Source organism: Colletotrichum gloeosporioides, assembly GCF_011800055.1.
Source record: "Colletotrichum gloeosporioides strain Lc1 chromosome Unknown consensus_36, whole genome shotgun sequence".
NCBI lineage: Eukaryota > Fungi > Ascomycota > Sordariomycetes > Glomerellales > Glomerellaceae > Colletotrichum > Colletotrichum gloeosporioides.
Window position 1 is genome coordinate 987953 of NW_025544681.1, and position 27904 is coordinate 1015856.

Here is a 27904-nt window from a genome sequence, read left to right on the forward strand (position 1 = left end):
GTGTACGAGGCAGAAAAGCCAATGAGCGAAGCTGATCCGAGCAAAAGCTGAGCACAACCAGTGGGCAGGGCCACCTGCTGACGCCAGCCTTGACTGTACTGTAAGAAACCGAGTGATATCCGACACATAACCTCCCGTTTACTCCTCGTCGCTCGACTCCTCCTCCTCGGCCTCCTCGAGCCACTTGATGAAGGGCTCGGCGGCCTTGCGGACCTTCTTGGAGGTGGCGACATCGACGTACTTCTTACTGGCCTTGCTGCCCCACTTGATGGCGACCTCCTCGCTGAGCAGGTCGAAGTTGTAGTACAACTGCAGGATTTTGACAATCTGAGCGTACAGCTCGGGGTGCTCCTTGCCGAGGCTACCAATAAGGCGCTCGGTGCCACCAAGCAGAGCCTTCTCGTGGCGGTCAGAAGTGACAAACTACAGTGCGTGTTAGCGTATCTGCACATACCAAGCCTCTAAGATTACGTTGACATACCTGCTTCATCATGCCGGAACGCTTGGGAATCTGGGCGAGAATGTTCTCGTCAAAGATTGTCTGAACCAGGACGAGGACGGAGCGGTGCTTGGTCTCGATGCCGAGCTCCTTGGCCTTGACGAAGATGTCAATGGAGTCGACGTTATCAACACCGCCCTTAGCGGTGGCCTGGTCCTGAATCCAAGTGCCGAACTCGTCATAGACGGTGTTGCCACCGCCCTCGCCATCCTCATCCTCATCATCGCCGATGTTAAGCTTCTGCTTGAACTCACCGGGCAGCTGGGCCTGACGGGCCTTCACAGCCTCTTCGCTCATGTCCACGGCCCACTCGTGCTCGGCAGTCTCGTTGTCATCGAGCTCAGGGGCTTCCTTCTTCATCTTCTCCAGCTCGTCGTCACTACCAGCGTCCTGGTCGTCGGCGTCGTTGGATCCGTGGTCGGAGCCCTCGCCGCCGCTTCCGCTTCCGTGGCCATTCTGGCCATTCTCCTTGGCACCATTGGCCTTAGCGCGGCGAGCTGCCTTGCGCTCGGCCTTGTCCTTCTTGCCCTTCTTCGGCTGGTTCTTCAGGATGTAGCTGCTGAGCTTCAGGCGCAGGTCAACCTCGGAACGCTGACCACACGCCTTGCAGTCGAGCAGGATACGTCCGTCCTTGATGTTGACGTCGGTCTCGGGGTTCTTGCACTTCTTGCAGAGAACGAACTTGTTGATGAAGCCGTCAAGGTGGTCTTGCAGCTTAGCGGCGTTGTGAGAACCGTTGATAATCCAGCGGTCGTCAGCGGGGTCGACGTTTGTCTGAGCACCCAGCTCGAAGCCGAAGTACTTGATAACGTAGGCGCCAGGACGGGCAAGAGACTGAGCAACGCTGCTCAGGTTGACAATGACGGTCTTGATACCGTTGCCCTTGCCCTCGATCTTGGTGACGAGCTTTTCCATCTTGTAGCGATAGAAAGCGTCCTTGACATCGCGACGAACGTTGACGAGAGAAGCCATGATTGCGGTATTGTTATTGAGACGACTGAAGGTCTTTGGTAGTAGAAGGTTGTAGGTGTTGTTTTCTTGGAGTTTAGGATAGAGTGGTAAGGCTCAGGAAGCGAAGCTGGTAGTGATGCTGGGCTGTCGAGCGGACGAGGGGCATGAAGAAGCCGTGATTCGGAGTAGTATCGGTCGAATCGGTAATTGTAGGGAAGCAGGAAGGGAGCAAGAAGGCGGACTCAATGCTCAGCGGGTGGATCGATGGACATAGGGTAAAGCGAAACTGGATCGTCTTTGCTGTCGATAATTCATAGAATCCTCTGGGAAGTGGACTTCAGCCGACTGAACTGATGTTGGGGCTACAAGGTTTCCGCGCTATGCGAAATGATTGCAGCTTGGGGACGAATTGTCTGAAGACGGTGGTCTTGTCGTGCTGATACATAAACTGCTATGTGGTTTGTACCGCGTGAGGGTGTTGGGTTATGTTCAACTCTCGCGAGGATCGGGGACTCGGCGGTCGAACGATACGAGGAGAGAGGATGCTGCTGGTGAATGCTGGTGATGTATTGTTGTTGGGGGGCTGGTGGTGGTGGCGATTTCTTCTTGTGCAAAAGTTTTTGTGTGCGAAACCGCGAGCGGCGCTAGAGTAGGATGGGATTGCCGAAGCAGGAGCAGAAGCAGACGGTGGGACTGCTGTTGCAGAAGATATGTCTTTTTCGCGAGATGAAGAGAGGTATCTCCGAGTGGAGGTCAGGATTTTGCGTGTTTTTTGTGTGCGGGAAAGAGGAGACACGGAGTTGACTGAGGTGGGCAGTGAGTGCAGAGTTTTGAAAAAAGGCCGGAGTGGAGTGTGCGGGAGGAGCAGTGAGGGAGAGGGAGAGTCAGTGTCAGGAAGTTCGGAGACACATGGACAATAAAAGTCCCTTAATAATGGGGCCCAACCTTGCCGCCGCCTTACTTCCAGGTACCTACCTAGCCTGTGGCCGCCTTACCGCGGACATGATTCACTGGTACGCCCTGTGACGGCGCATTTAGCTCTGCCCCTCATGTACCCTGTCTCTTGGAGGCACAAGGCGCCAATGTATCTACCAGCCGCACCTTCTTTGGCCTCAGAAAGTACAGACGGCACTGAACGGCGTAGACGGCAAGTCTGAAGCCTGACAGCATGGTTCGCCCGTCTCGGCGAGCCTCTCGGAACCTAAGCCTCCCTCCCTCAATAGTCCTCACGCTCCCTTCCTTTCTCCCGTCTTACAGCCCAGGTCCAATAAAGCCAATGATGGCGGAATGTCCACCAGAACATGTCCTTGGAGCGTCGTCGTTGTAGTCGTTGTTTGCCCCACGTCACGTCCGCCGCCATACTAGTATTCTGCGTACCAGTACAGATACAACATCAGTGTCCCAGACTCCCCAAGTGGGTATCATCGGAGTGTCCCACCTCAAACCAGTGCCCAGAAACCAGGGTGCATGCAGCACCACCGCACACTAAGCGAACGCGCCGCGTTGTACCTCGGCCACAGTCAGTCCACCCCACACTGTCGCCATCAGCATCATCAACCTACGTCGCAGTGCTCAGCTTTCACTCAGCACCAACATCAACTGCGGGAGAGCAATCAAAACAAACACAGAGAGGTGAAGAGACTGTCAACCAGGAACAAGCAAGCATACGCGCAATATGCTTTTTATCGGCCTGACTGGATCAATCGCAACGGGGAAATCCACCGTCTCCTCCGTCCTCTCCAATGCTCCTTACTCCATCCCACTCATCGACGCCGACATCCTCGCCAGGGAGGTCGTCGAGCCGGGGACAAAAGGATATGCCGCCATTGTGAATTACTTCCTCCCGACGACTCCGGATCTCCTCATCCCGGTCTCCGACTCGATGCCCGAAAATGGGCCCACTGGCAAAGGACGTCCTCTCGACCGGCCCGCCCTCGGCCGCCGCGTCTTCGGCAACACGGAGGAGCGCAAACGTGACCGCGCTGTCCTCAACGGCATCGTTCACCCGGCCGTCCGCGGGGCCATGTATAAAGCCATCTTTCGGGCCTACATCCGCGGTCACTGGGCCGTCCTATTGGACGTGCCCCTTCTTTTTGAGAGCGGGCTTGACCGCATCTGCGGAACCGTCTTCGTCGTTGCCGTCAAGGACCCCGAGGTGCAGATGCAGCGACTCAGAGCTCGTGATCCCCATCTGTCTGCCGAGGACGCTCAGAATCGTGTGCTAAGTCAGACCGACGTAAGGCTCAAGGCGAAGAGATGCGAGGCGCGGGGTGCAGGCAAGGGAGTTGTTCTCTGGAACGACGGAACCAAGGATGATCTCAAGAGGGATATCGCCGAGGCCATTCGTCAGGTACAGGCATCGAGTCCCATTTGGTGGAATTGGTTGCTTCTGGCATGCCCTCCCGCGGCAGCAGCCATTGGGGCATGGCGGTTTTATCAAAATGTCCGCATCAACAAAGCATGGGCTGAACAGGAGAGGATCGAGAAAGCCAAGTTGTAATTGCGGGCAGTCTTTACCATGCGACACCAGGATGCACTTGCCCCATCGTTACACACGTCAACGGGATTTCAAGAGGCGGACTACATCATGAATGATGATAATCAAAGAATCACACGAACCTTGAGTTGGGCTCAAGCACGCAAGCATACCAAAGAAGCTCGCAATTGCGGGCTACGTATTACTCCCTGCCCTGCACGTTCTTCCCTCGCCTGGGACATGCCCTGTGCGCGAATATGCATGCGATTGGACATGAAGGGGTTTCTGGTTTCCCATCGATTGACGGGACGTTGAAACACTGACAACTGCCCACCAGCAGCTTGACTTCCCGCGGGCCATCTCACCGGAAACTGCGACAGCCCCGCCGCAGGCACAGGCCAATCAATGGCCGTCCACGCCTCAGCAAGCGCAAATCGCACGCAGAGTGTCACAGTGTGGACGGTAGGGAGGGCAAGGCCGGCAAGGGAAACGGATGCTGACGCTGCTTCGGATGCAAATGGAATGATCTCTTCGTTGCTTTCTGATCTGGGTTGCGGCGCAGAAACAAAAATCAATCTTTCAATTGCAGGGCAACCCATCTGCCACCTCCGCTATTAGTGGACCGCACTAGTGTTGTATTTTCTGCAGCCGCTGGGTTTGCCCCCACCTCGATTCCCAGGCTCGCATACCTACGAATACCACTGGCGAGTACGGAGAACATCCGAGCCAGTGAGAGTGACTTGCGAACTCGTGAGGTTCTGCCCTGCAAGTCATCTGGACCGACCAATCTGTACCTATCTGAAGTTGCAGTCATCCACGTAACCACTTGATAGATGAGGCCAGATTCTCTGAGCCGAAGCATTGCTCAGAGGTGGCACCAGTATGTAGCCGGATCGGGGCGGGCCAAGTCGTCTTACTCATCTTCTGCCTTTCTACATCCCTAAACCTCCACGCGACATATTTGGTGTCTGTCCAAGTCTTCCAACGCCAACAGAAACAAAACGCCCAGCCATGGTCTCCTGAACATCGCCCCGGCCTTGCTAACTCTTTCAAACCTGGCCAGGACATATTCCATCTAAACCATACGCCGATCACTCTCGTTTCTCGGCAATAGGAACAAACTGCAGCAAACACCTCTGGGCCAGGGGTCGCGACGAGATGAGCTGGTCAGACATGGCCATCGATTCGGCCGTCATGGATGTCTCAGGAAGTGTCGTGTAACGAGAGTAAATGTCCGACAGGAGAATTTTCATCTCGGCCAGTGCCAGGCTACACGGTCGAGAGTCAGTCTCTGAGACGAGGGGAAGGCGCTGCACACCAAGGGGAAAACTCACTGCTTTCCTACGCAACCCCGGCCACCGTTGGCAAATGCAAACATCAATCGTTTCCTCTCTGCGTCCCCCGTCGGCCCCATCCATCGGCCCGGATCGAACAAATCTGGCCGGGGAAAGACATCGCTGTTGACCCGATGAACCGAGTACGCCTGGCAGCTCACGATGGTCTTCTCCGGGATGAAGTGCCCGTCAATTGTGCGACCACCCTGGGGCACATACCGGGGAAGGGACATGGGGATGGCGGGGAAGACTCTGAGCCCCTCCTGCACCACAGCATCCAGGAATGGCAGCTTATCAAACGAGACCCCGGGGTTCTCCCGCAGTTCCCACTGCAACCTCTCCTGAAATTGCATGGACCTGGGCTGCGAGAGCTCCCACATGAGAAAACACAACCCGTCGCCCGTGGTATCGATACCGGCCGCCATGTGATCCAGATTCTCTCCCGCCTTGTCGGTCTGGTCCAAGTCGCTCGACTTCTCGTGCAGACGGCTCAGCAGGGTGAACGGCGCCGGGTCGGGCTGCCTGCTCGACTCCATCACAAAGTTGTCCGCGAGAGGCGTCTCACGAGGCTTGGCAAAGGCGTACAGCACCCCAGATAAAGCCTTGTGCAGGGCAGGGCTGTAGTGCTGAATGAGACGGTTCTGCAGGCTGTCGTCGGCGGCGACCTGGTGCATCATCTCCTCGTCCGCGGTGTCTTGGAGGCAGTTTGTGCCGTACGGGTGAAACAAATGATGTGTGACGCAATCGCAGGCGTATGAGTGCAGGCTCATCTACACCGGTGTGAGCACACTGCTGCGCGCGGCAACGGCCGCTGTTGCTTGATAACTTACAAAAATGTCATGGCTCTTCCCCACAGAGGCCTCGCATCGCTTGATGAAGTTGAGAGACCTTTCCTGGATGCCACTTAAGGGTGCCGGGCGCAGCACGTTGCTGTTGGCGTAGCGGTCTGCGATGATCCTCTTACGCTTGGCGTGCTGTGTCACACACTCGATGAGTCTCTAATCCTTCGGCAGGGGATTTTTGGGGCCATACATCTTCTTTGTTCAGAGTGGTGAACATTGTCCTAGGCGTGTGTGAGACAGGGAGACCGCATGGGGAAAAATACTGCTTTGCTCCTACCTCCGACCATAAACTCTGAACAGGTTATAGAACTCCGTCTTGTCATACCCGCTGCCCCCAGAACAGTATATCTCCTTGACAGCATCGTAGGAAGTAAAAGCCACCTCGTTCGGCGCTATACGGACAACGGGACCGTATTCCTCATGGAGGCGGTGTATATATTTGGTCCTTTGGGCGTGCCACTCATGCCATTTCAGAAGTACGGAGGTGAAGGCGGATGCCCTCGGGCCGGGCAGTCTCCATAACGGAGAAGAAACACAGCGGGCGAGGTAGACAAGGGTGAGGACAACGGAGGCCGCTCCGAGGACGACGGGTGACAGAAGCAGCATGATGAAGTCTTGCCTCCAAGGGATCCGAAGGGACAGCCAGGGTGCGGAAAGAAGGAGGAAAGGGGACCTCTAACAGGAAACAAAAGCGCCGTGATTCATGGATCGGAGCTCGAGTGACGCCGGGACCTCTTATCAGCTCCGGGCCAGCGACGATAGGTGCTGTTCAATCAGCGCGTTTCTATTCGTAAATGACCAAGCGCGGGTATGGCGTTTTAGGTAACGGTACCCACTAGAACCCCAAAATGGAGACGTGAGGGGCATCCGACATTGCACCGATTGCAATGACAACCCCTCCATCCCCCACCCTACCGCTTTGACTCTGGCAACGGACCGTACATTCACTTGGAAATCCTCACTTGGCCTAAAGATGATGTATTCTGTAGCCTCATAAAGCTATTCAGACTCAACTCCAAAACCTACGCCTGCCTTCGCCCATTCACCACCTACCATGCAACGCCTCAACTCGCCTCAGCCGCCCACTGTTGTACATCGTTCATCTCCGCCTTGAAGCCTTATACAGCCCGTAAGCATAGCTCTCCCCGCCTCTTAGATTCCTGCTTTGCCTTGTCATTTCAACTGCCTCCGCCAAACAAGCTGCTCAGCCAAGACATACCAGGAATCGATACTGAGCCTGCCGGCGGGTACTCCTTGCCGTTGACCGTGACCTTGGGCGTGCATGTGCACCACTGGTCCTCAGGGACGCCGCTCAGAGCCGAGGGGATGTGCTGGCCGCAACCACGCCAGGTCGCCTTTGCTAGCGGGCTGTTAGCCCACGAGTTGCTGGACGGGGTTGGAGGTCTTGGGTCGAACTTACAGCAAGTCGAGCAAGTGACTCCGAAACACATGTTGAAGTACGGGGAGAAGCTGGAGGTAGAAATGTTGTAGTGCCAATAATCGACGGTGATGGTCAGTTGTAGTTTGTAAAGGGTGAGCTTTGACCTTTCGATGGTCGATTTTAGGTAGCGTGTGTAGTCTGTGGATGTTGACGGGCATGAGCTCACAAGGGATTAAGTATTCGCGGCGCCCGCGATCGCATAATCGACCAGTTCTTGGGGTCGGCGACCTGCATTGAGCATCGCCGCTACCTCTGCCCGAGTAAGTGGGTCTCGGGACACGAACGTGCCTGCCTATCGCCGACCTCGCTCATTACACTACCCAGGTACCTAGCAAAGTAGAAGAAGGTCCTACCACTGGTGAAGAGGTTCACCCTAGAAGATCAAGTTGAAGCGTATTCACTCTTGAATTCCTGCTATGTTCTAGAGGTATATTGATATTCGTTCACTCTTTTAGGCGGCCGCCGAGGCCAAGTTTGCGAGCCACTTTGTCGCCGACCTGGCCAGCCCACTTAAACCAGACAAAGCTGTTCCTGATTTCATATTTGCTGGATGAACTCCATCACGCGGCCTGCCAACCATTCCTGGGCCTCTGCCTGCTTCACAGCATGGCTTGCTCTTGGGATCACCCCGCTCAAATGGTGCACTTTTGGGCTCGTCTTCTTCCACGAGTCGATAAGAGCTTGCTTGTCGATTTTGGCCGGGACGAACTCATCTTCGGCCGAGTGCAGAGCCATCACCGGTTGCTCGAACCTCTGCCAGATCGAAGACACAAAGGACTCGTCGAGATCGGATGAGAAGTAGTCATCATCGCCCCTGGGCTAAGTCAGCATCGACCGTCACCAAAAGTTGGGTGGTGGCTTACCCCTTGGCCGCCAGCGCGTGCCAACGGTACGCCGTGATGGGCGTATCAAACAAGGACGGCAGGTGGTCTGTAGGCATGGCCTCGCCTGCCTTGCCCTCTGCAATCATTTTCTCTGCAAGATCCACGCTCTTCTTGTACAGCTCCGGTGTGATGAAGTCGGCAATACTCTCTCTGTCTGATGCCGGGCCCTGGAGGATGAACCCGTCGACAGGATCCTCCTTGTGCTTGGTGTATTCGACGGAATCCTAAAGACGTGAGCTGAAGTTTCGACTGTTACCAATCTCAAGATGGCCTGCGCACCTGGCACCCGGTCGAGTGTCCCATGAGGACAATCTTCTTCTTTCCGATACCTCGGAGATATCTTACGAGAGCCGAAATGTCCTCGACATCGTTCTTCAGGCTCGAATAACCGTACCCCGTAAACGAGCTCCTCATCCTGATCTCGAAGACGGACCAATCCAGACTCTTAGACTCAAGGTTCTTGGCTATAGTTTGAGTATAAGAAACGGTGTGAGGACCATCTCCGAGGCCGCCAACAAAGAGTATGGCATTCGAGCCCGACGGCCCTATCTCGTAGGCGGCGGCGTTGGAAGTTGGTGATTCGTAAGGGTGCACGACGCAAGGGAAAGTTCCTGGAGCCATGGCCCGTGCAAAAATTGAATAGGATATCACAAGATAAATCAGGAGCTCTTATGGAAAACAACACAGCCAGTCAAAACCGCGAGACTTGCAATGAGATGTGTCGTGTCGATGTAGGTACTTTGGCACGCACCTACCTTAGTGGGGCTCGATTTCCCTAGGTGCCTTAGTGGAGCTTCCTATGTTCTCACAGGGCGTTGAAAGCGCGGTGGCCACTGATGGATGCCTACTGGGAATGCCCCACATGGCAGCCTCCCGATTGGCCCACCTGCTTCGCATCCTGGGTTTGCTTCTATCATCGTCTTCCAACCTGGACTACGAAACATCACTAAGCTTGAAGAACACGATGCGGCTCGCATCCCAACTGCATCCACGCGCGCCCAACTACCTTCATTCGTTCACTTGATTATATGAGGAGCTCTCTCAGAGATTGATAAGTCAGGAAACCCTGGAGTGCAGGAAACGAGGTATCGTTTCCGGACTGGGATGAAATATCCTTATCATGGCGACCGCCTCCGTAAACTCGACCCCGGCCCGAAATGAGTTCTTCCAACAGGTTCGCACCCGAAAATGTTTCCGCGATCAAGGGGCTAATACATACCTGTAGCTCAAGCCATGCTGTGTTTCGATCAGCCAGTTGGCCATCCGGCCTCCGGAGGGACCATCATCTTTTCAGCGCCTCACAGAACTGGCCACCGAACTCTTCTCCATTCTCAATGACCAAATCAACAGAGACGCCACAGTCATGGACGAGAAACTCGCTGATTACGTCTTCTTTCCGCTTTCCCACGTATTTAGAAATCAGGACAAATACCCCAAGCGCCTTGTGGAACTCGCAATCAAGTGTTTGACCATCATCATCATCCACGGCTGGAAGTCAAACATCTCGCCCGAGATCATGCAACAACTTCTGATCCTGCTCACTTTCGTCATTGGAGGGGTTCCGGGTAGGGAAGAAACACGCGATCTTCCCGAGGAGACCGAGCTTGAATCGTTGAGGGCTTTGACCGCCCTAATCACGGTGGCCGGATCCTCCGTCAAGGCCGCGCCGGCCCTGACCGAAGAGAAAATGGTGCCTACTCTTGGACATACCATCACTGTTCTTCTCGACTGCGTTAACAACGGAAGGACGCCAGCAATTCAGCTCGAAGCCCTCCGGACCCTCAGCTGCTTCTACACCGGTATCAGGGACCATGCTGCTCTAGCTTCGTTCCTCCCCGGCGTTGTCTCCTCGTTGACAAAACTTCTCGCCAAGCCCCAGGGCGAAAAGACCCGTGCCCTTATGGCGTCGATTCAGTGCTTGAAACTGGTTCTAATACAGGTCCTGGGCGATGTCAAGACTCGCATCATAGTCGCCAAGCCGACCCCCCAGGAACAGCCCGAAGCGGAGAAAGCACAGATATTGAGCTCATCGTGGCTTAGTGCAACCGCTTCCCAAATCAAGCTGGCCATGGCAACTGTGTTAAAGCTACGCAATCACGACTCCGAGGATGTACACGAGGCATTACTAGCATTGTCCCTCGGCCTTCTTGACGAGTGCCATACCTCGCTAGAAAATTGTGCTTCGATTCTCGTTGAAACAGCAATGGTCCTATCTCCAGCCGACCAAGTTCAGTCACTTTCGGCAACGAGTTTACATGACCTCGCAATCTTATACCCTGAGATCGGAGAGATTGTCAAGGTCACATGCTACAATTGGATCACAAGCTTGCCTAGGATTATGCAATCTGCTGACGAGTTGAACAAACAAGCTGCCATCCAGAATTTAAGAAAGGGGATGTCCCTGGTGAGCAACCTTCAGCTGGATTCGTCGCTACTTGATGAATCCATCGCCGCGGCCCTGAGAGATAGCGTAACTTCTCTCGTAAGCAGTACCAAACAAGGCAAAGTTATGGATCTGGTTTCAGCGGATTCTTCGTGGTATAGCCAAGATATTGTCAAGGCAGAAGCGAGTTACAAGCAGTATCAGAACGTTCTGTTATCTCAAGACAGCCAGACAGGCACACGGTCATCGATGCTCGATTTGCTGTCTCAAGTCGGACCAGCATCACAGCAAGCCAAAATTGCAGCGGAGATGTTGGACTTTGCTCGAGATGCAGCTGGCGATGCACAGACAGCTTCATTCTGGCTGAGCTTCGAGCTTCTCAAAGCGGCCCTGTCGCGCTCTAGCGACTTGGACGACCTGCTGGACTTCTCTTCGCTAAATCCGGCAGACGACGAGGCCGATGCGGTCTTCCAGGAACTGTACACCTTTGCTGTTATGCTTCTTGACTCCCACTCGGAGTTATCTGAATTGGACTGGAGGCTGGAGGCAACCGCACTCGAGGTTACTGCGTTTGCTGCGTCAAGATCAGGAGAAGCCTTCAGGCCGGAGCTCATTGACGTACTATACCCCATCACAACATTTTTGGGCTCGACAAGTGATCGGCTGAGAGGTCACGCTATTACAACACTGAACATCCTGGCCGCTTCCTGTAGGTACAAGAGCGTGTCCGACCTCGTCATCGAGAATGCCGACTACATGATCAATTCAGTTTCTTTGCGCCTCAACACGTTTGACATTACACCGGCGTCCACGAAGGTCTTGGTGATGATGACTAGCTTGACAGGTCCGCGACTGCTTCCTTATCTAGATGACGTAGTGGCGTCCATTTTTGCGGCATTGGACAACTACCACGGGTATCCCATCTTCGTGGAGAGCCTATTTTCAGTCCTCAAAGAGGTCGTCACCCAAGGCGCAAAATCAGACAAACTCCTGCTCGACGGCCGACGGAATGGCCCTGGCAGCCACAAGAAAGTCGCCGCCAAGCCCACCACGATCGCCGATATTATCGACTTGCTGAGAAGGCGTCAAGAACGGGAGAAGAGAGCAGAGGTGGATGCAGACGTGGAAGAAATCGATTCATCGCATCCGCAACAGCCTTGGGGCCCGGGAAAGAATCAAGGAGACAAAGGCCCCGAGGATGTGGATGAGGCGGATAGCCAGATTGACAAGGAGAAACCACCAAAGACGCCGACCTACGCGCTTCTCGAAAAGATCACAACCTTGACCCAGCATTACCTTACCTCTCCCAGTCCTACCCTGCGCAAATCTTTGCTGGACCTCTTGACAAACGTGTCTCCTGCACTCTCGGGAGACGAGGACTCGTTCTTGCCCCTCATCAATGCCGTCTGGCCGGTCGTCAAAAGCAGAATGTACGATCAGGAAGCTTTCGTAGCCATCTCAGCGTGCGATACTCTGTCTATGCTATGCGCCACTGCCGGAGACTTTTTGAGCTCCAGAATCAAGACGGAATGGTGGGACGGGCTGGGCAAATGGTGCAGGGCCAAAAAGACGGAAGCAAGCCGCTTCCAGAATCAGAGCAGGTCTTATCAAGATACCAATAAGTCAGGCAATACGGCAGCGTCTGCGAGTCAGGGAATCATCATCCCTATCCGCTCTGGCAGCGATCTGCTGGGCCAACAATCTCTTGACGTGGCCACCAGCTCGGTATCCGGCGGACTGGGCAAATTTTCTCAGGCAGCACAGATCTGGGAGGCTGTTATCCGCCTGTTGGTAGCAATTGCGTCTCATGTTCGCATTGAGGAAGCAATATTCGATGAGTTCCTGGAGCTTTTGGCAGACGTGCTCGAGAAGAACCATGAGGCACGCCAAGCGTTGGAAGTGATCAACCCTGACGCCGTCTGGTTTGTTCGGTATCAGCAAGGGCATATCCAACCGCTGCAAACGCCCCAGCTCGAGGGTTACACGTTCGCTCCACTGCCTACGTTGGGCTGAGATGCTTCATCCATGTCTGTTGCTTAGGAAAGACCCATTACTGGACTTGGCATTGTAGCTTCGGCCACTAATATCGGCTCACCAGCGCCATCGTAAACCACGCTGCTGGCGTTGCAGCGCTCTCGCCCGATTACCCAGGGGCCCAGTGAGCTATCAGTCTGTTCGCATCGTGGGCAGTGTTCACGAGGGATGGCGATATGCAGATTGCGGCAGCTAGAAGGTCACTAGAACAGTTCTAGTGTATGCAAGGACGAGCTTGATGTCGGGATAATGCGAATTCATGCTGCCGTTCGCCTGCTCGCTTGGTCCCGGGCTGAAGGTGTGAGAGCTGAATTCGAAGCTTCTTCGGCAAGGCGAGAAGAGTCGCAGGCGAAGCAAACAAGTAACATTCCGGCGCTTCTTGACGCCCGGCTGCGCGTACGTACTGCAGCCGGGCGTCACGCTGACGCGCGGGGGTTCACCTCTCGGCGAGTCCGAGCTCTGCGATAGCAGGGAATAGCTATCAGCAGATCAATCTTTAGCCCTGATAGGAGATAGTTGAAGAAATTGATTTGTCTGCTATTGCTGTCGTTGATATTTTTCCGGCGACCGAGCTGTCTATTCAGTCGGTGTGAATCGCGCAAAGATCAACGGTTCCACCAACCTGGTTAATTCGACGACCAGGCACATGCCTGGACAGACGGGAAAACAATATCATGACCACAACTTCCCCGGATCTTTGCGAGGCCATCGTTCCGCGAGGTCATGGGCTTAGTAATCAAAGCAGCGGGCTAGCGGGCGAATTCTCAATAAAACCACATTCCTATTCCGGAGAAGGGTGTACTGGGAACTCGAACAGAACGTTACGCTTCATCCTTCTGTCCAGGTGGCTCGCTTGGGCAGATACTCATGGTCGCGGCATCTCGGCAAGGGGGGAGGGGGTTGAGAAATACTACCCATACAGGAAGCACCAAGTCTGGAACAAGTCTCTCGGGCGACGTTGGGGGCGGTGGATGGACGTTGGGAGAAGCACCAGAGGCCAAGGGCGACTACAGATCCCCCGACCTCTTGGCCCTGGATCGAGCCAATGGTTGCATCAGACCCGTATTGCTGCAAAAGCTTGGTTTCTCTCGGCGTAGCGGGGAATTGGGGACTTCATGTGACGATCCCCTCAGTCGCAATTGACGGAAGATCGAGGACAAGCTCCCAGTCTGTTATTGCCTTTAGCACTCTCGATAGTCTGTCTCCCCACGGCCTGTCAAATGGATTCCAAATTACAACCAGAGGTAGCTGAGTACGCTTGCTGGCCAGGTTGCTCCGAGTCAGATCATGGCGCCATGTCAGTTTGCATCGGGGACGCTACGCGGCCATCCGCAATTCAACCACCACCAACCGTCCATTCTTTCCCGCCCCCCTTCAGAAGTCCTGCCGCACGCCACACCGAGCAGCGTTCTAGAACAAATCGAAGAAGGACCAGCGTCTAGCATGCGGCAATTATCCCAGATAGTGGCGGCCACCCGGGAGGCGTCGGCGGCGCACTGGGCATCGCGTGCTGAGCGTTATCGCCCCCGGGTGCGAGTCTTTGAGACCTTCGGAGCATCTAACCCTTTCCTTACTAGACGCCAACGCCGGAATTTTGTCACTCTCAGCATGAACCCGGACGCTGCACCAACCCCATCTATCCAAAGTAAAACGAGAGTAGGAGAGAAAGACAGCGTTCATCTCGGCTCTGCTTCTCCCAAATATTACATCACGCAAGGCCCAGACTGCGAAGATGAGGGCAAAATCTGGATAAGACGAGGTATCAAACACGCAGAAGCAGTTCTTCCGACGTTACTTTCGTATAATACCCGAACCTTCAACACCTGCCTTATCTGTAACTAAACTCTGCTGCCGTGCAAGTGCGCACCAGTGAGCAAGCAGTCTTATCAACGAGCAGGGGCATGGAGCAGGGGATGGCCGGCCTGTGGGAAGAGGTGGAGGTGCGCCGGGGAAAGAGACACCCCAGAGTATCGCCGAGAAGGCCAAGATATCATACCGACTTGACCCAATCAGCGACGCTTCTCTCGACCTAACCCCAAACACCAAGCGTGCTGCCACCACCATCGCCAATCTCTGGGTCGTTGTGGTATCTTTGGCCGAACGAAGCTAACCTCAACTTCATCCCATGTCCTTGTCTAGCCATACGCATGCCGCGCCGGGTGACAATGGGACCACCCCAGGCCTCGCTCCCCCGTCGCCCGGGACCACTGTATTGGTTTCTAGTGTACCTGGGGGAATGAACATTGGTCTTATCGTGGACGAAAGCTTGTCTCGTCTACCTTCGTCCCCCGTTCGACGCGTCAAGGGTCTAGTCCGTACGAATCATCCTGCCGCGCGTGAGCGTAACAGTCCCAAGGGGACTAACGGAGCGGCGAACCCGGGGGAGTAGTATGGCCTGTCCCCATGGTTCTGGGACTGCTCCGTTGCAGACTACTTAGTACGGGGCCCAGTGGTAGTCTATGTGTCCCGTATCAGAGGTCATTTCCCAGCCCTCAGACGAGCTGCCCTGCTCGATCTGGGAGGTATATATCAGGGACCTCTTGGCACCTCCAGGGAGCTTGGATGAAGCGTCCCTGGTCCGTCCTTCTTCGCAGTGCCCAACAACCATTCTGAGGAGGTGGCATCATCTGATACTAGTTCGCCGTCATGTCTTCCCAACCCGTCGTCGACGACGAGAAGCACTACGCCAAGGATCCCGTGGTGGACAGCCAAAATGGCTATGAGGGATCCCACGATGAGGAGGTCGGCGTTGTCACCAAGGGCGAGCCCCTTCAGCGCAACCTCCGTAGTCGCCACATGCAGATGATCGCCATCGGTCAGTCTCACTGCTAACAAAGCTACGCTCGTGCAGATACTAACGCTCTGGACAGGTGGTGCTATTGGAGCAGGTCTATTCGTCGGTTCTGGTGGTGCTCTGCGAACTGGTGGTCCGGCCGCTTTGGTATGTGCTTAGAACATTCATTTCGAATAGGCTCACATCTAACATAGAGGCTCTAGGTCATCGGCTACATGATTGTCGGAATCATGTTGATGTTCACGACCCAGGCCCTCGCTGAAATGGCTGTTCTCTATCCGGTCAATGGTGCCTTCTTCACCTACGTCTGCCGCTTCGTCGACCCGTCCTGGTACGTTTCCATCTCCCATCAACCATAGCCAGACTAACAAACATCCAGGGGCTTCGCCATGGGCTGGGATTATGCAATCGCCTGGCTCACCGTTCTTCCCTTCGAACTCGTCGCAGCAAGTATCACAATCAAGTTCTGGCGTGACGACATCAACATGGGTGTCTGGGTCACAGTCTTCCTCGTCCTACTCGCAATCATTCAAATCTTTGGTGTCCGCGGCTATGGTGAAGTCGAGTTCATCCTCTCCATCATCAAGATCGCGGCTTGCACGGGCTTCATCATTCTCGGCATCGTCATCAACTGCGGCGGGGTTGGTGACAAGGGCTATCTTGGTGCCAAGTACTGGCACGACCCGGGCGCCTTCCAGAACGGCTTCAACGGTTTCGCCGGCGTCTTCGTCGTTGCTGCTTTTGCTTTTGGCGGCACCGAGCTCGTCGGTCTGGCTGCTGCCGAGTCCACGAACCCTCGCAAGGCTATTCCCACTGCCTCCAAGCAGGTCTTCTGGCGTATCGCCTTCTTCTACATCGTCAACCTCTTCATCCTCGGCCTCATCGTCCCCGCCAACGACCCTCGTCTCATGGGCTCCTCTGGCGCTAACACCAAGGCATCTCCCTTCGTCCTCGCCATCCAGGACGCCGGTATCAACGTCCTCCCCTCCATCTTCAACGCCGTCATCACCATCTCCGTCATTAGCGTCGCCAACTCTTGCACGTTTGGATCCACCCGCACGATGCAGGCTATGGCCGAGCGTGGAATGGCCCCCCGCGTCCTCGCCTATGTCGACAAGGCGGGTCGGCCCATCTGGTGCGTCCTCATCCAGCTCGCCTTCGGTCTGCTGGCCTTCATCGGCGAGTCGGCCGACAGCAGCACCGTCTTTGGCTGGCTCCTGGCCCTCTCCGGTCTGTCCTACTTCTTCGTCTGGGGCTCCATCTGCCTGGCCCACATCCGCATGCGTCTGGCCTGGAAGCTGCAGGGCTACACTCTTGAGCAGATCCCCTACAAGGTGCCCCTTGGCATCTGGGGTAGTGTCATCGGCCTAGGCCTGAACTTCATCTGCCTCATCGCCACGTTCTATAACGCTCTATACGTAAGTCTTTCCGTGACCCCTAGGCGATCCAACAGTATACTAACAAATACATCAGCCCTCCCCTGACGCCACCCCCGATGCCGAGGCCTTTTTCACACAGTACCTCGCGGCTCCCATTGTCATCTTCCTGTACCTGCTCTGGAAAGTCATCTCCCGCGACACTAGCATGTACGTGCCGCTCAAGGACATCGACCTCAAGTCGGGCGTCCGCCTCCAGGAACCCAGCGACGAGCCCATGCCCGAGAAGACGTGGGCCAATCTCCCCCGACGGGTTGCCCGCGCTCTGTTCTAATAGGGCAGGTAATGGTCTATCGAATTCAATGGCGAGCCGTGTATGCAGCTTTCGCCCTTGTACGACAAGCCTAAAGGAAAGGTGAATGGCGTGAGTGTAAAAGGAGAAAAGGGGTAAGACTACGAGTCTAATGAGTCGGGTTTTTACAAAAAATTAGTGTAATTTCAATCCAAAGATACCAAACGTTCATTGTTTCCTTTAATCCTGCATTGCGGTGTAGATAGAGTACGAGGACTGTCTCGGCATCCATCACGATCGGAAAACACGTGCCTGGGTCCTCGATTGGACAAGTCGCGTTTAAACAGTGTTCTGCAATCGTATATACAAGAAAGATGAGCCCAACTTTCTCAAACATGGTCTATCCAGAGCATGACCAAGTGTATGTTCTAGTCCTCAGTAAAACGTTGTGCGCACACGTAAATTGACAGTTTATACGCTTGCTGATCAGTGTGTGTATATTCAAGTCTAGCCCAACTCGCCCGTCTAGGTCGGCTTCGCTGTCGTGCGTAGTAGCCACAGATGCAAAATGCGAGGTGTTTTACCTTGCCGGTCGCTGCTCGCCCGCCTCCGCTGCGAGGTCACGTTCAACCATCTCGATAGAGCCCAAGCTAGGGAATCGCTTGGAGAAGTCTTGCAAATAGTCCTCCTTCTCCCTGGCCGACATTTCTATCACTGGACGACCGGGGAGTCCTACGCCAACAAGGTGGTCGGAGGGCATCGCGGGGGCCTGTGATGATTTCGGTGGCGAGCCTGATCGGCCACCGGTCGGCAAGCTATTTAGGTGCATCGGCTTACGAGGTGCCACTGGCCTCGGCCCAGGAGTGCTTCGCCCCGTTTGTGAGACAGGATCGCTGGCAGACGGCCGAACTTTGTGGACGGCGACATCTTGAGCGTTGGAGGGTGTCACGGACCGAGATTTGGCGCCGCCAACCGGCTTGCGGGGAATCTCAGGAAGCTGCTTATCCAGTCGGTTTGGAGCTGATGAATTGTCGGTGTAGACTCCGTAGCCCTGTGCAGTGCGAGGAACCTGCGTCGAGGACTTCTGGCCTTCATTCAACAGATTTTGCACTCTGTTTTGAATGCTTACGGCTCGAGAGACGCCGCCAATGCTCTTCGGCAGCCCGCCTGGACCTGAGCTTTGATTGGTGAATCGTTGTCGGTATTCTGCTGCTGCTGCTTCGACGCGGCGCTCCTCCTCCTCAAGCCGGAGCCGTTCGAGCTCTCGTCGCATGGCGGGAGTCATGTCTTCAGTCTCCTCCATGCCCTTGCCGTCATCAGTACGGCCATCGGTAGCCTCTGAACCCTCGATTGGGGTGAGTGTCGGGCGATCTAGTTGCTTGAGCGGTGACGGCGTTCGGGCGGGCGCCGGGGCCTGATTTCCTTCAAACCGTTTGAATGCATCTCCAAACTTCCCAGCCAAGATGTTCTTAGTTCCAGAGAGCGAGCTTAGGCTTCCGCGCTTGCCATGCTTCGCGCCCCACTCCTTCCTCTCCGATTTCGACTCTTCCATACTGCGCAGGAACTCTACGTTTGATTCTATGTGGGCTTCCTCCTGCTCCGGCTCCGTGGGCGCCGCAGGGGATGGCACTCTGTCCGGGAACTTTGGAGACATCAAGCCCGGAGAGGGCAATGGCTTTGAGGATCCTTCCCTCTCGCGCAGAAAATCCAGGTTCGACTCCAGGTGTGTGCTCACCGGACGCTGGCGGCCGTCAATGGATCTCCTTTGAGCGCTTGAGTCAAGGAGATCCAGGCTTGGGCGTCCGCCCTCAAGGGACGGACGAGATGATGATGGATGCCGCACGTGGTTCGGCTGGAATTGGTATGAAGGGACCCGTGGAATAGACCCAGGGACTGGATCGTCCGCTGCTGAACGGCTAGGAAGACTCGATTCGGACTGACGAGGGAGGCTTGTTGACCGGCTGGGGTCTGTCGTAGGTACTCGCCATATAGGTGCTGTCTCACGGGCTTGCTGCTGCTCCGGAGGCGGCGTATTCGTCATTGTGCCAGTGGACACGTATCTCGATGGCGGTGCCTGATATGGGTTTTGGGCATGAGCATGGGCCTGGGATTGAGACGAGATAGCTTGCAGCTCAGGGTTCTTGTTGATAATTGCATGCGCTCTGCTCATCTCGGGTTGCTGTGTAGGAGCCGAGGCAGTTTTTGTCAAGCCCACGGCTCCCGGTGGAGGAGACTTCACCGTCGGGGGTGTGTAGGAAGAAGCTCCCGTTGGCGCAACTGTCCTTGGACGAACTGGCTCTTGATTCTTCGGAGGCGAGCGCGCAGCTGGGAACGCCGCGTCTACGGGCTTCTCAGCGGGTCGCTGGGCCTGGCTTCGCTGCTGCTGCGTTGCAGGGGGGGTATGCGAGTCAAAGTTGAACTTGGATCCGGACTCATGGAGCAGAGAAAACTGATCCAAAGATGGAAACCGAGATGAAAACTCATCAACATCTGCCGCAGGAGTAGCAGCAGCCGCCGCCGTTGCGGCAGCTGGTGTGTCTAGAGCAGCGAATGGGTCTCCATTGGTGACGCGCATGGGAGACGGGCTTGGCTTTGCCGCTTGCTGGCCCTGAGCTTGAGACTGGTGGCTGGACGCCGGAAGCCTCCCTCTCCTCATGGGCACAATTTCCGGGAGGACTTGCTCCTCTTGCTTCGCGGGGGCAAACACGGCACCGACTACTGGCTTGGCCCCCGCAGACTCAGTTGCGACAGGTCTGCTTTGTGGCTCCGAACGTTGCTTTCCGGTGTAGATCTATGCCATCCTCAGTGAGCTACTCGTTGGAGGGTTTCATGGAATAACCTACGTCGTGTATAGGGACTTCGCGACCCTGCATGGCGCAGCCTTCGCGCAGAACCTGATAGACGTTCGGTCTAGCCGCGGGGCTCTCACGCAGCATGGAAGCTGTCTCTTGTTAAGCATGGTTTTTGACCCAGGCCGTGGGAACTTACCAATCAACTTCTTGAGGCGATCCGAAAAGACTGGATAACTAGGGAATCTATAACTTGCGTTGAGGATAGCCAGCTGCCCCTGGTCCTCGAACGGAGTAGTGTAGTAGCACAACTTGTACAACAGCACACCCAAGGCCCAAATGTCAGATTTTTCGTCAATGGGAAGTTTGCGGTAAACATCAATCATCTCGGGACTCCTGTATTGCATGGTGGTGTGTTTTTGTACGTCCTCGTCCATGAGCCTGCATTCGACGACGGTTTGCGGCGCGGGTTTCGGCGGAGCAGCAGATCCAAAATCGCAGACCTTGAACTTTTTCTGGGAGCCATGGCTGACGATGAGCACGTTTTCAACCTTCAAGTCACGGTGAAGGAGAGGTGGCTTGAGGTAGTGCATGCAGGCGACGCCCTCGGCGATGTCTGTGAAGATGTGGAGGATCTCGGGCTCAGTCAAGCGATGCTGAAGACGTGTATTCATGAAATCGATCAAACCGCCCCCATCGCAGAATTCCATGAGGAGGAAGACTTCATAACCGCCGCCACGCATCTCAGAGGCGTGAGAATCGATGTATGTGACGATTGGGCGATGACCCTTGAGCCTCTTCATGGTTTCGACCTCGGTTCGCATGCTCCGCAGCGCCTCCTTATCGGGGACAGCCACTCTCTTCAGGACAGCCATATCTGTGCCGTCGATGGGCTTCGGGAGCTTGACCAGATACACGTGGGCGAACCCTCCCTCGGAGAGATATTTCTGAATCACCACCCTGTGGTTTCCAACTTGTATCTTCGTCCCGGGAGCGAAAGTGCCCGCAGGGGCGGTAGGCACGGGGGCAGGTATTGGGGCGCCATAGGTGGCAGGATGGGCAGCTCGAGGTGCCGCTGCGGGCATGTGATGGCCATAGGATGCCATATCGACGGAATAGACTTGCGGTAGTGGTCGTCGGCTAGGAGAAGAGGTTGTCGCCGCCCGACGTAGTCAAGACAGGGTAGGTGTAGGGTTGGCAGGCGGTCGAGTACGGTGAGGGTGATGGAGCTAGTGGATTCGATGAGAGGAGCGACGGTGACATTGACTCGTAGATGTGACCCTGTCGAGGCACACTTAAGCCATTCTTGGGCGTCGATGGCGGGTGTGGGCGTCTTTGATGGTTTGATTCTAGGTTGCCATCAAGCTGGCCCTGAAGTCGGACATGTGTAGTAAGAGTAGCAGACATAGGCAGCACGCGGTGCATAAGGTAGGTCAGGTAGGCACGGAGAGTCCATCAGCCGCTGTTAGTGGTGGAGCGCTGGCATAAGGCTTTGGGAAGCTAACCCAAGACCCTGGCACACCCTGTTCACAGTTGCATGTTTCGCAATGCATCAGTCGGGGAAGTGTCGGATAAATGCCATGCACCACCGTTCATGTCATTGGTTGGGCTGCAGCTGTTTGACAGTTCTGGCCAGACGGCACCACCTGTCTGTTTATGTACCAACCGGGCAAAGGTGGGCTTTTCTCATCTCAACAACTGAAAACGGTCAGCCGAGATGCAGATTCCGCTGGTGGGGGGAAGATCGTTGTCAGTTTAGTTTATCGATACGCGATAGCGATAAGACCTTGCGCCCAAGCCGAATTTTTTTTTCTTGTTTTCCCTCGAGAGGCTCGAACTGCCTGCTACATCTAAGAGGCGTCGCAACCTCCCCCCCCCCCCCCCCCCCCCCCCCCCTCCNGCCCCCCCCCCCCCCCCCCCCCCCCCTTTCAATCTGATCTAGCGACAGCCCCAAGAACCTTCCAAATTCTAAAACGGACGACCGCGAAAGACGACAGAAATGGCTGGCAAAAGAAAGAGAGTCGAGATAGCGAGCGCGCCTCCTACGAAGGGCGCTGCGCCTGCGAAGAAGGCCAAGCCAACCACAAACAGCTCTTTTTCGAAAGAAGACGCCTCGGCCGAGGAGTTGACAATCCAGATTGTCGCCGGTTCGTACGATCGCGTTCTGCACGGTATCACCGCTACTATCAAGCCTGAGGGGATCGTCGATTTTGCCGATACATTCCTGTTCAGCGCACATACATCTGCAATCCGCGCTGTTGCCTTGTCGCCTATTTCAGCTCCCATTCCCGGCCAGAGCCAAAAGGTCCTGCTGGCATCAGGAAGCACCGACGAACGAGTCAATCTGTACAACCTATCTGCGCATCCCCCGAGCCGGAAAAGCCAGGAGCTTCTCTCCTCCGTTGCTCCCCGCCCTATCCTCGAAAACCCCAAGAACCGCGAACTGGGCACGTTATTGCATCACACATCGAGCATCACCAAGCTGGTGTTTCCTACGAGGTCTAAGCTACTTTCTTCAAGTGAGGACTCGACAATCGCCATCACAAGGACAAGAGATTGGTCTGTTTTGTCGACCGTTAAGGCGCCCAAGCCCAAGGTGATGGGCAGGCCCAGTGGTGACACTGCTCCTTTCGGCGGAACGCCTTCTGGCATCAACGACTTCGCCATCCATCCCAGTATGAAGTTGATGATCAGTGTCAGCAAGGGCGAGAAGAAGATGCGGTTGTGGAACCTAGTAACTGGCAAGAAGTCTTCTGTCTTGGAGTTCAGTCGAGAGCACTTGCAACAGCTCGGAGAAGGAAGACACTCGACTGGTGAAGCTCGCAAGGTGGTCTGGGGTTCGGCGGACGATGAGCAAGAGTTTGCGGTCGGCTTCGATCGTGATATCGCCGTGTTTGGTATGAACTGCGAAATCAAGTGCCGCGTCATGCCGGAGCCCCGAACCAAGATCCATGAACTTTTCTATGTTCCCGTTGAGGGCGAGACGGAAGAGAGCTTCTTGGCTGTATCGACTGAGGATGGCCGCGTCCTGTTCTTCTCCACCAAGGAGAGTGACCTGAACAAGGCCGATGAGGAGGGGAAGCTATCTACGGCCAAGCTGATTGGCCAAGTCGGCGGCAAGGAGGCAGGTGTCTCGCGCCGCATCAAGACGATGGCCGTATTGGAGACGAAGGAAAAGGACTCGTCAGCTTTGGTTGTAATCGGAGCTAGCAGCGACGGCAAGGTACGAATTTGGAAGGTCGGCGTGAAGGAGCTTGTTGCAGGGAAAGGCAAGCAAGTAGGCAGATTATTGGGAACCTACGATACACAAAACCGCATTACATGCATGGCGGCGTTTACGATGATACCCCGGCCGGAGGGAGTGGATGACAGCGAGGACGAAGCCGAGGAGGACTCTGAGGATTCCGAGGACGAGGACGACGAGTAATTGCACGCAGCTATGTGATCTGGATGAGAATAATATATCAATTCAAGACTTGTGTCAATTTGTCTCCTCGGACCTGGGTGCACGACTTGCCTAGCCGGCACGACGCGATGAGGTGGCGGAGAGGAGAATGGGTCCGAACGACCGTTGGCCGGCACGGCGTCAGAAGATTGGCTCGTGCGGGATCCCGCTGATCGGCGTCGAGCGTGTCTCGCATCAGTCTGCAGTTGGCATGCTGTTCCCAGCTGTGTTTCTGGCGCACGAGTGCTTGCAGTTGAATGCTGAAAGCTTTGGAGGGCCGACATGGAGCTGCCAGTGCGACGTTTTCAATGTACAAGACTTGCACAGTTCCCCACCCCCAAAGGCTCTCAAAGATTCGATGCTGACCTTGATGTTGAAGGCTGCAGTTGAGAGAGGTCCGCGCTGGGCAGGGTTGACGAGGAAAGAGAAACAAGCAGTTTAGGGCAAACGCAGATTTGGCTAGGCAGCGCATACTACATATGCGTATGTAGGCCACAGACGGGGTAGCACGTTTGTCTCTGGTTGAGACGAAGAGGCGCCGTCTAGTGTGTGATTCAACCGTGGGATGTTCACGTGCAGAGCAGTCTGTGCAGGGGGGGTTTACGATGTGCGTGATGCATAGAGGAAGAGACACGCACACTCCTGAGATGCCTTTGCCCCGGGCTGTTGAATGAGGGAGAGCGACGAGTAATGACCACACTAGAACCCGACGGGGAGTAGGGCTGGCGCCAGTTCCCGCTCGTCCTTCGTGTTTGTTTGTGGTCGTTGGCTGCAGATCAGAGATGAGTATTATTAGAGTCCCGTTCGAAGGGTCTTTTCTCCTCTAGCGGTGAAGTTTTTTTCCTCTTCTTCAGTAAGGTATGATGCTTGCCGTCCCCGTTTATTTTCTCAAAGCTCGCAGGGGCCTTGCGCATTGAGGGGCTAAATACGCGGACAGCTCACATTCAGGGACCGACGGGGACGGGCAAACTGGCTGACTGGTTCCGTCTCAACCTCTCTCTCCCGTCTGACCCGAGAGTTGTTCGGAGGTGCGTATTCGCAGATTCATCCGTCGACGACCTTGAGGCATGGACCTTGAGTATGAGGCAAGGGATAATTCGTCGCCGTCGCAGTCGTAGTCACGGGAACAAGGGACTGGTGGTTTAAAGTGAGGTAGGTGGTAATTAGGTGAAGGGGAAAGAAAACACCAAGGAACCCGGCTGGTTGCTCAAGGGAACGGAGGACGGACGCTGGAGGGGGCAACGGGCTAGCAGAGTGTGGGGTAGCGGCGAATCAGGTGGCCAGGAATGTCATTTCAGGACCCAAATCTGGCGTGCACCAGTCATGTGGCTCCACCGGAGACAATCCCATTGCATGCAGCTGCGCCTTGGTGCCAGTCCCCTAGCTCCAGCCTCTAGCCCCCAGCCTCCAACCAGCAGCCAAGGGGGAATCTTTGCCTGTTCAGTCTTTTCGCCCAAGGGAACTTGCAGAGGGGAGGATTCGTTGAGTCTGGTCGAGTCCTTTGGTGTCTCGCTGCAGCTGCAGGTATGTCTCTCTTCGGGCTTGTTGTGTTGTGCTGTGTTAGCTGCAGTAAACCTATGGACGTTGAGCTGCTGCGGGTGCCGTACCATCAAATGGAACTGACGAGTTGCAGGGTAGGTAGGTACCTCATGGTGGGCCTAGAGCTGGAACACTATTCGTCCCTACCTACCTATCCGTACCTACCTTACTATGCAAACCTGCAAAGCTAGACATGTGAATATTTCTCCAAAGCTCGCCCGTCCCTTCCGCTCTCTCTTTCCACGATTCTCCAGTCGAGTCGAGTCCAGCCCATCCTCGAGGAACCCCTCCTTTCTGGTTATTGCCGTACCCCTTCTTCCTGCACAGCTACTGCATTGTGTTGCTGCAACGACTCCTCCACCCCGGATTACATTACCTGCCGCTGCCGGGAACACCCAAGCCACACAGCGCGGAGACCACACCACCACCACGCCGAAAATCCCCTCTCTCTTTCGCGTCGCCCGCATCTGTTTTACCGGCTTGTCTCGCCTCTCCTTCCGAGAAACGTGCCATAAGCGACTGCACGTAGCACGAAGCACGCACGCAGCAAAGTGGCAGTCGTAGCAACCTGATACTGCGGTGGCTGCCGCGGGATACGGGTCCCGACGCCGATAGCTCGTAGTCTCCGCGAATTAACCTCTAAGAGATCATGCCGTTGCCGCCTCCTTCATTCCCGTCGCCCTAGCATTCACTCGCCCGCACTGCTGTCAGCAAGACGCATGAGCATACCTACAGCATCGTTCCCCTCTGAATTGCACACCCTACTCTTCCTTCCTTAAGATCTTCCGTCGTGTCCGCAACGCCTCTCCTCACCAACACAATCCTATCTCGCAGAGGACGCCCTGCATCAGCTCCTCCGAGCTACCGCTGCCGCCCCTCCTCCCTCGTCTCGTGCCGCTGAGTCGACCCTCAACTGCTCAGCGAAATCCCGGCCCTGAATTGCAGTCTCACACACTTTCTTCCAATACCTAGGCCTTCCTCCGTTCGTCCAATCCTTCACCATCTTACATCGCATCTTGGTTTGGGGACAATCGTATCTGAGCCACGTGAGACGAGACAATCTTCTCCTCGTCCGAAGTAGTTTGGTGACGACAGCAAAATCCTTCCGGTCTTTGGTCAGCAGAGTCAGATTTACCCGTACACATCTATTGCCGGCAACTCCAAAGCGCACTGTTATCCCTCCCGTGAGCACATCATAAAGGCCCAGCGCCCATCTCGGGGAGAGTCGTATCGACTTCCTACTAACAGCCTCAGTCGCAGAGCACCTCTCAATCGAACGCCATGTCTGACGACGGACCCCCTTTGTTGCGGCCCATTCCCCGCCGTCCCTTCGGCTTCAACTACACAAGCCCTACTCCCCCAGAAGACGCCTCGTCCTCCCCGAGCCCGAATCCCGAGCTTGACTTCTCGAGATTGCACAATGGCCAAGCTTCGTCGGATTCTGGCTCCTTGCCCCGCGCGCAGTCCATCATGAACTTGACGTCCTCCACGTTATTTGGCATATACTCTCCGACAACCTATGGGAGCCGCGACGGCAACGAGAGGGATGAACCAGACACACCATGGGGAACAGGGGCACAAACCCCCATCAAGCGCCCTAGCGTGGACGACACGACATTCGAGCTCATGAGGGATCGCTCGACTCTCCTGCGCCGACGCTCCTCATATCGTGGTGCCAAGCAGCCACCGCCCTCAACCGCAGCCTCTACGCTGTTCACAACCTTCAGAATAGCCCTTCTGTTCATCATTGGCATGGGATACGGTGTTATGGTTACTCGGTTGCAGAACGAACACCGATTCTCGTCATTCCAGGTCGAAAGCATCATAAAACCAAGTTACAACTGGCAATACCTCTCATTATGGGGTCTGTCGGGCGTCGTTCTCGGCGGCCTGCTCCCTTGGTTCGATGGTGTGTGGGAGGAAACCTTCGGAAAGGAAGAGGAGATTGCAGAAGAGAGGGAAAGCCCATCGTCTGAAGACGCCAGCCCTGTCAAGGACTGGGCGTTAGTTGTTCGGAGTATCGGTGCCTTTGTTGGTATTGTTTTCGCCATTGTGAGTCGCTGTCTGCACCATTGAGTACCTGAAAACTGACCACCAACAGCGTAAACTCCCATGGGCCTCCACCCTCCAGGTATCCTTAAGTTTGGCTCTCGTCAACCCATTTCTGTGGTATCTGATTGACCGGTCAAAACCTGGCTTTTTGCTGTCCATGGCAGTCGGGGTGACGGGATCGGCGGTGCTCTTGGGCATCAACCCCGACGTGATGCCTACCCCATCATCCCTCACCTATCGGAACGAGTCTGAGAGGGCTTACGCGGAGCCCATGACGCTGGGTGGTCTGGCAAGCCAGGAGACCATCGAAACGGGGATTTGGATGTTGAGTGTCTTGTTCTGCAGTTGCGTCTGTTTTGGAAACATTGGCAGGCGTTTAGCTATCAACAAGTCAGCCACCGCACGGGGTCGTTGGGCTGGAGTTAGATGAGGGCTGAGATATCACGTTTGTTTGCTTCGGGACTCTACATAATTACGGCCCGCTCCTGGTCTTGTATGAAATGGCGTCGTCGAGGACACGGAATGGTGGGCATATAAGGAACAAGTTATGAATATTGACTACGAATATTGACTACGAATATTGACTGCGAATATTGACTACGAGCAGTAGAGTGGCTTTCAATGAAGAACATGCCATTTTTGAGAGAGGCGCAGCATCTGTCACGTAACCGAGTCGTGGGTACTCATGCCATGACTATGCTGGCAAACCGCACTGTTTCGTCACGCGAGCCTAATCTGGGCAACTATGGTCAGCACATCACCAGGTGACGACG

General features: G+C 55.2%; 9 protein-coding genes across 9 annotated transcripts; 5 read left to right on the top strand and 4 right to left on the bottom strand.

The window, feature by feature from the left end:
• Positions 1–138: 138 nt before the first annotated feature.
• GCG54_00006187 (putative eukaryotic translation initiation factor 5) lies at positions 139–1471 on the bottom strand (the record flags this gene model as incomplete). Its single annotated transcript, XM_045406199.1, has 2 exons — positions 139–423; positions 482–1471. The coding sequence occupies 2 exons, from the start codon at positions 1469–1471 to the stop codon at positions 139–141; spliced, it is 1275 nt and encodes a 424-aa protein (XP_045265582.1).
• A 1654-nt stretch (positions 1472–3125) lies between these two features.
• Positions 3126–3950, top strand: GCG54_00006188 (uncharacterized protein; the record flags this gene model as incomplete). The annotated part of the gene is made up of 1 exon (XM_045406200.1): positions 3126–3950. The coding sequence occupies one exon, from the start codon at positions 3126–3128 to the stop codon at positions 3948–3950; it is 825 nt and encodes a 274-aa protein (XP_045265583.1).
• A 1067-nt stretch (positions 3951–5017) lies between these two features.
• GCG54_00006189 (putative sterigmatocystin biosynthesis P450 monooxygenase) lies at positions 5018–7553 on the bottom strand (the record flags this gene model as incomplete). The annotated part of the gene is made up of 7 exons (XM_045406201.1): positions 5018–5195; positions 5261–6030; positions 6091–6234; positions 6293–6323; positions 6380–6716; positions 7322–7462; positions 7523–7553. 7 exons carry the CDS (start codon positions 7551–7553, stop codon positions 5018–5020), a joined length of 1632 nt encoding a protein of 543 aa, XP_045265584.1.
• A 527-nt stretch (positions 7554–8080) lies between these two features.
• Positions 8081–9048, bottom strand: GCG54_00006190 (uncharacterized protein; the record flags this gene model as incomplete). Its single annotated transcript, XM_045406202.1, has 3 exons — positions 8081–8357; positions 8407–8651; positions 8707–9048. 3 exons carry the CDS (start codon positions 9046–9048, stop codon positions 8081–8083), a joined length of 864 nt encoding a protein of 287 aa, XP_045265585.1.
• A 499-nt stretch (positions 9049–9547) lies between these two features.
• On the top strand, positions 9548–12823 carry GCG54_00006191 (TEL2-interacting protein 1; the record flags this gene model as incomplete). The annotated part of the gene is made up of 2 exons (XM_045406203.1): positions 9548–9601; positions 9653–12823. The coding sequence occupies 2 exons, from the start codon at positions 9548–9550 to the stop codon at positions 12821–12823; spliced, it is 3225 nt and encodes a 1074-aa protein (XP_045265586.1).
• A 2658-nt stretch (positions 12824–15481) lies between these two features.
• GCG54_00006192 (putative amino-acid permease P7G5.06) lies at positions 15482–17348 on the top strand (the record flags this gene model as incomplete). The annotated part of the gene is made up of 5 exons (XM_045406204.1): positions 15482–15659; positions 15715–15785; positions 15842–15969; positions 16018–17056; positions 17112–17348. Coding segments are annotated over 5 exons (1653 nt in total), but the record flags the coding sequence as incomplete, so codon positions are not given.
• Positions 17349–17886: 538 nt separating this feature from the next.
• On the bottom strand, positions 17887–21201 carry GCG54_00006193 (Serine/threonine-protein kinase ppk30; the record flags this gene model as incomplete). Its single annotated transcript, XM_045406205.1, has 3 exons — positions 17887–20097; positions 20150–20247; positions 20295–21201. 3 exons carry the CDS (start codon positions 21199–21201, stop codon positions 17887–17889), a joined length of 3216 nt encoding a protein of 1071 aa, XP_045265588.1.
• An 893-nt stretch (positions 21202–22094) lies between these two features.
• GCG54_00006194 (uncharacterized protein) lies at positions 22095–23522 on the top strand (the record flags this gene model as incomplete). Its single annotated transcript, XM_045406206.1, has 1 exon — positions 22095–23522. One exon carries the CDS (start codon positions 22095–22097, stop codon positions 23520–23522), a length of 1428 nt encoding a protein of 475 aa, XP_045265589.1.
• A 2817-nt stretch (positions 23523–26339) lies between these two features.
• Positions 26340–27561, top strand: GCG54_00006195 (uncharacterized protein; the record flags this gene model as incomplete). Its single annotated transcript, XM_045406207.1, has 2 exons — positions 26340–27131; positions 27181–27561. Coding segments are annotated over 2 exons (1173 nt in total), but the record flags the coding sequence as incomplete, so codon positions are not given.
• Between the last annotated feature and the right edge of the window lie 343 nt (positions 27562–27904).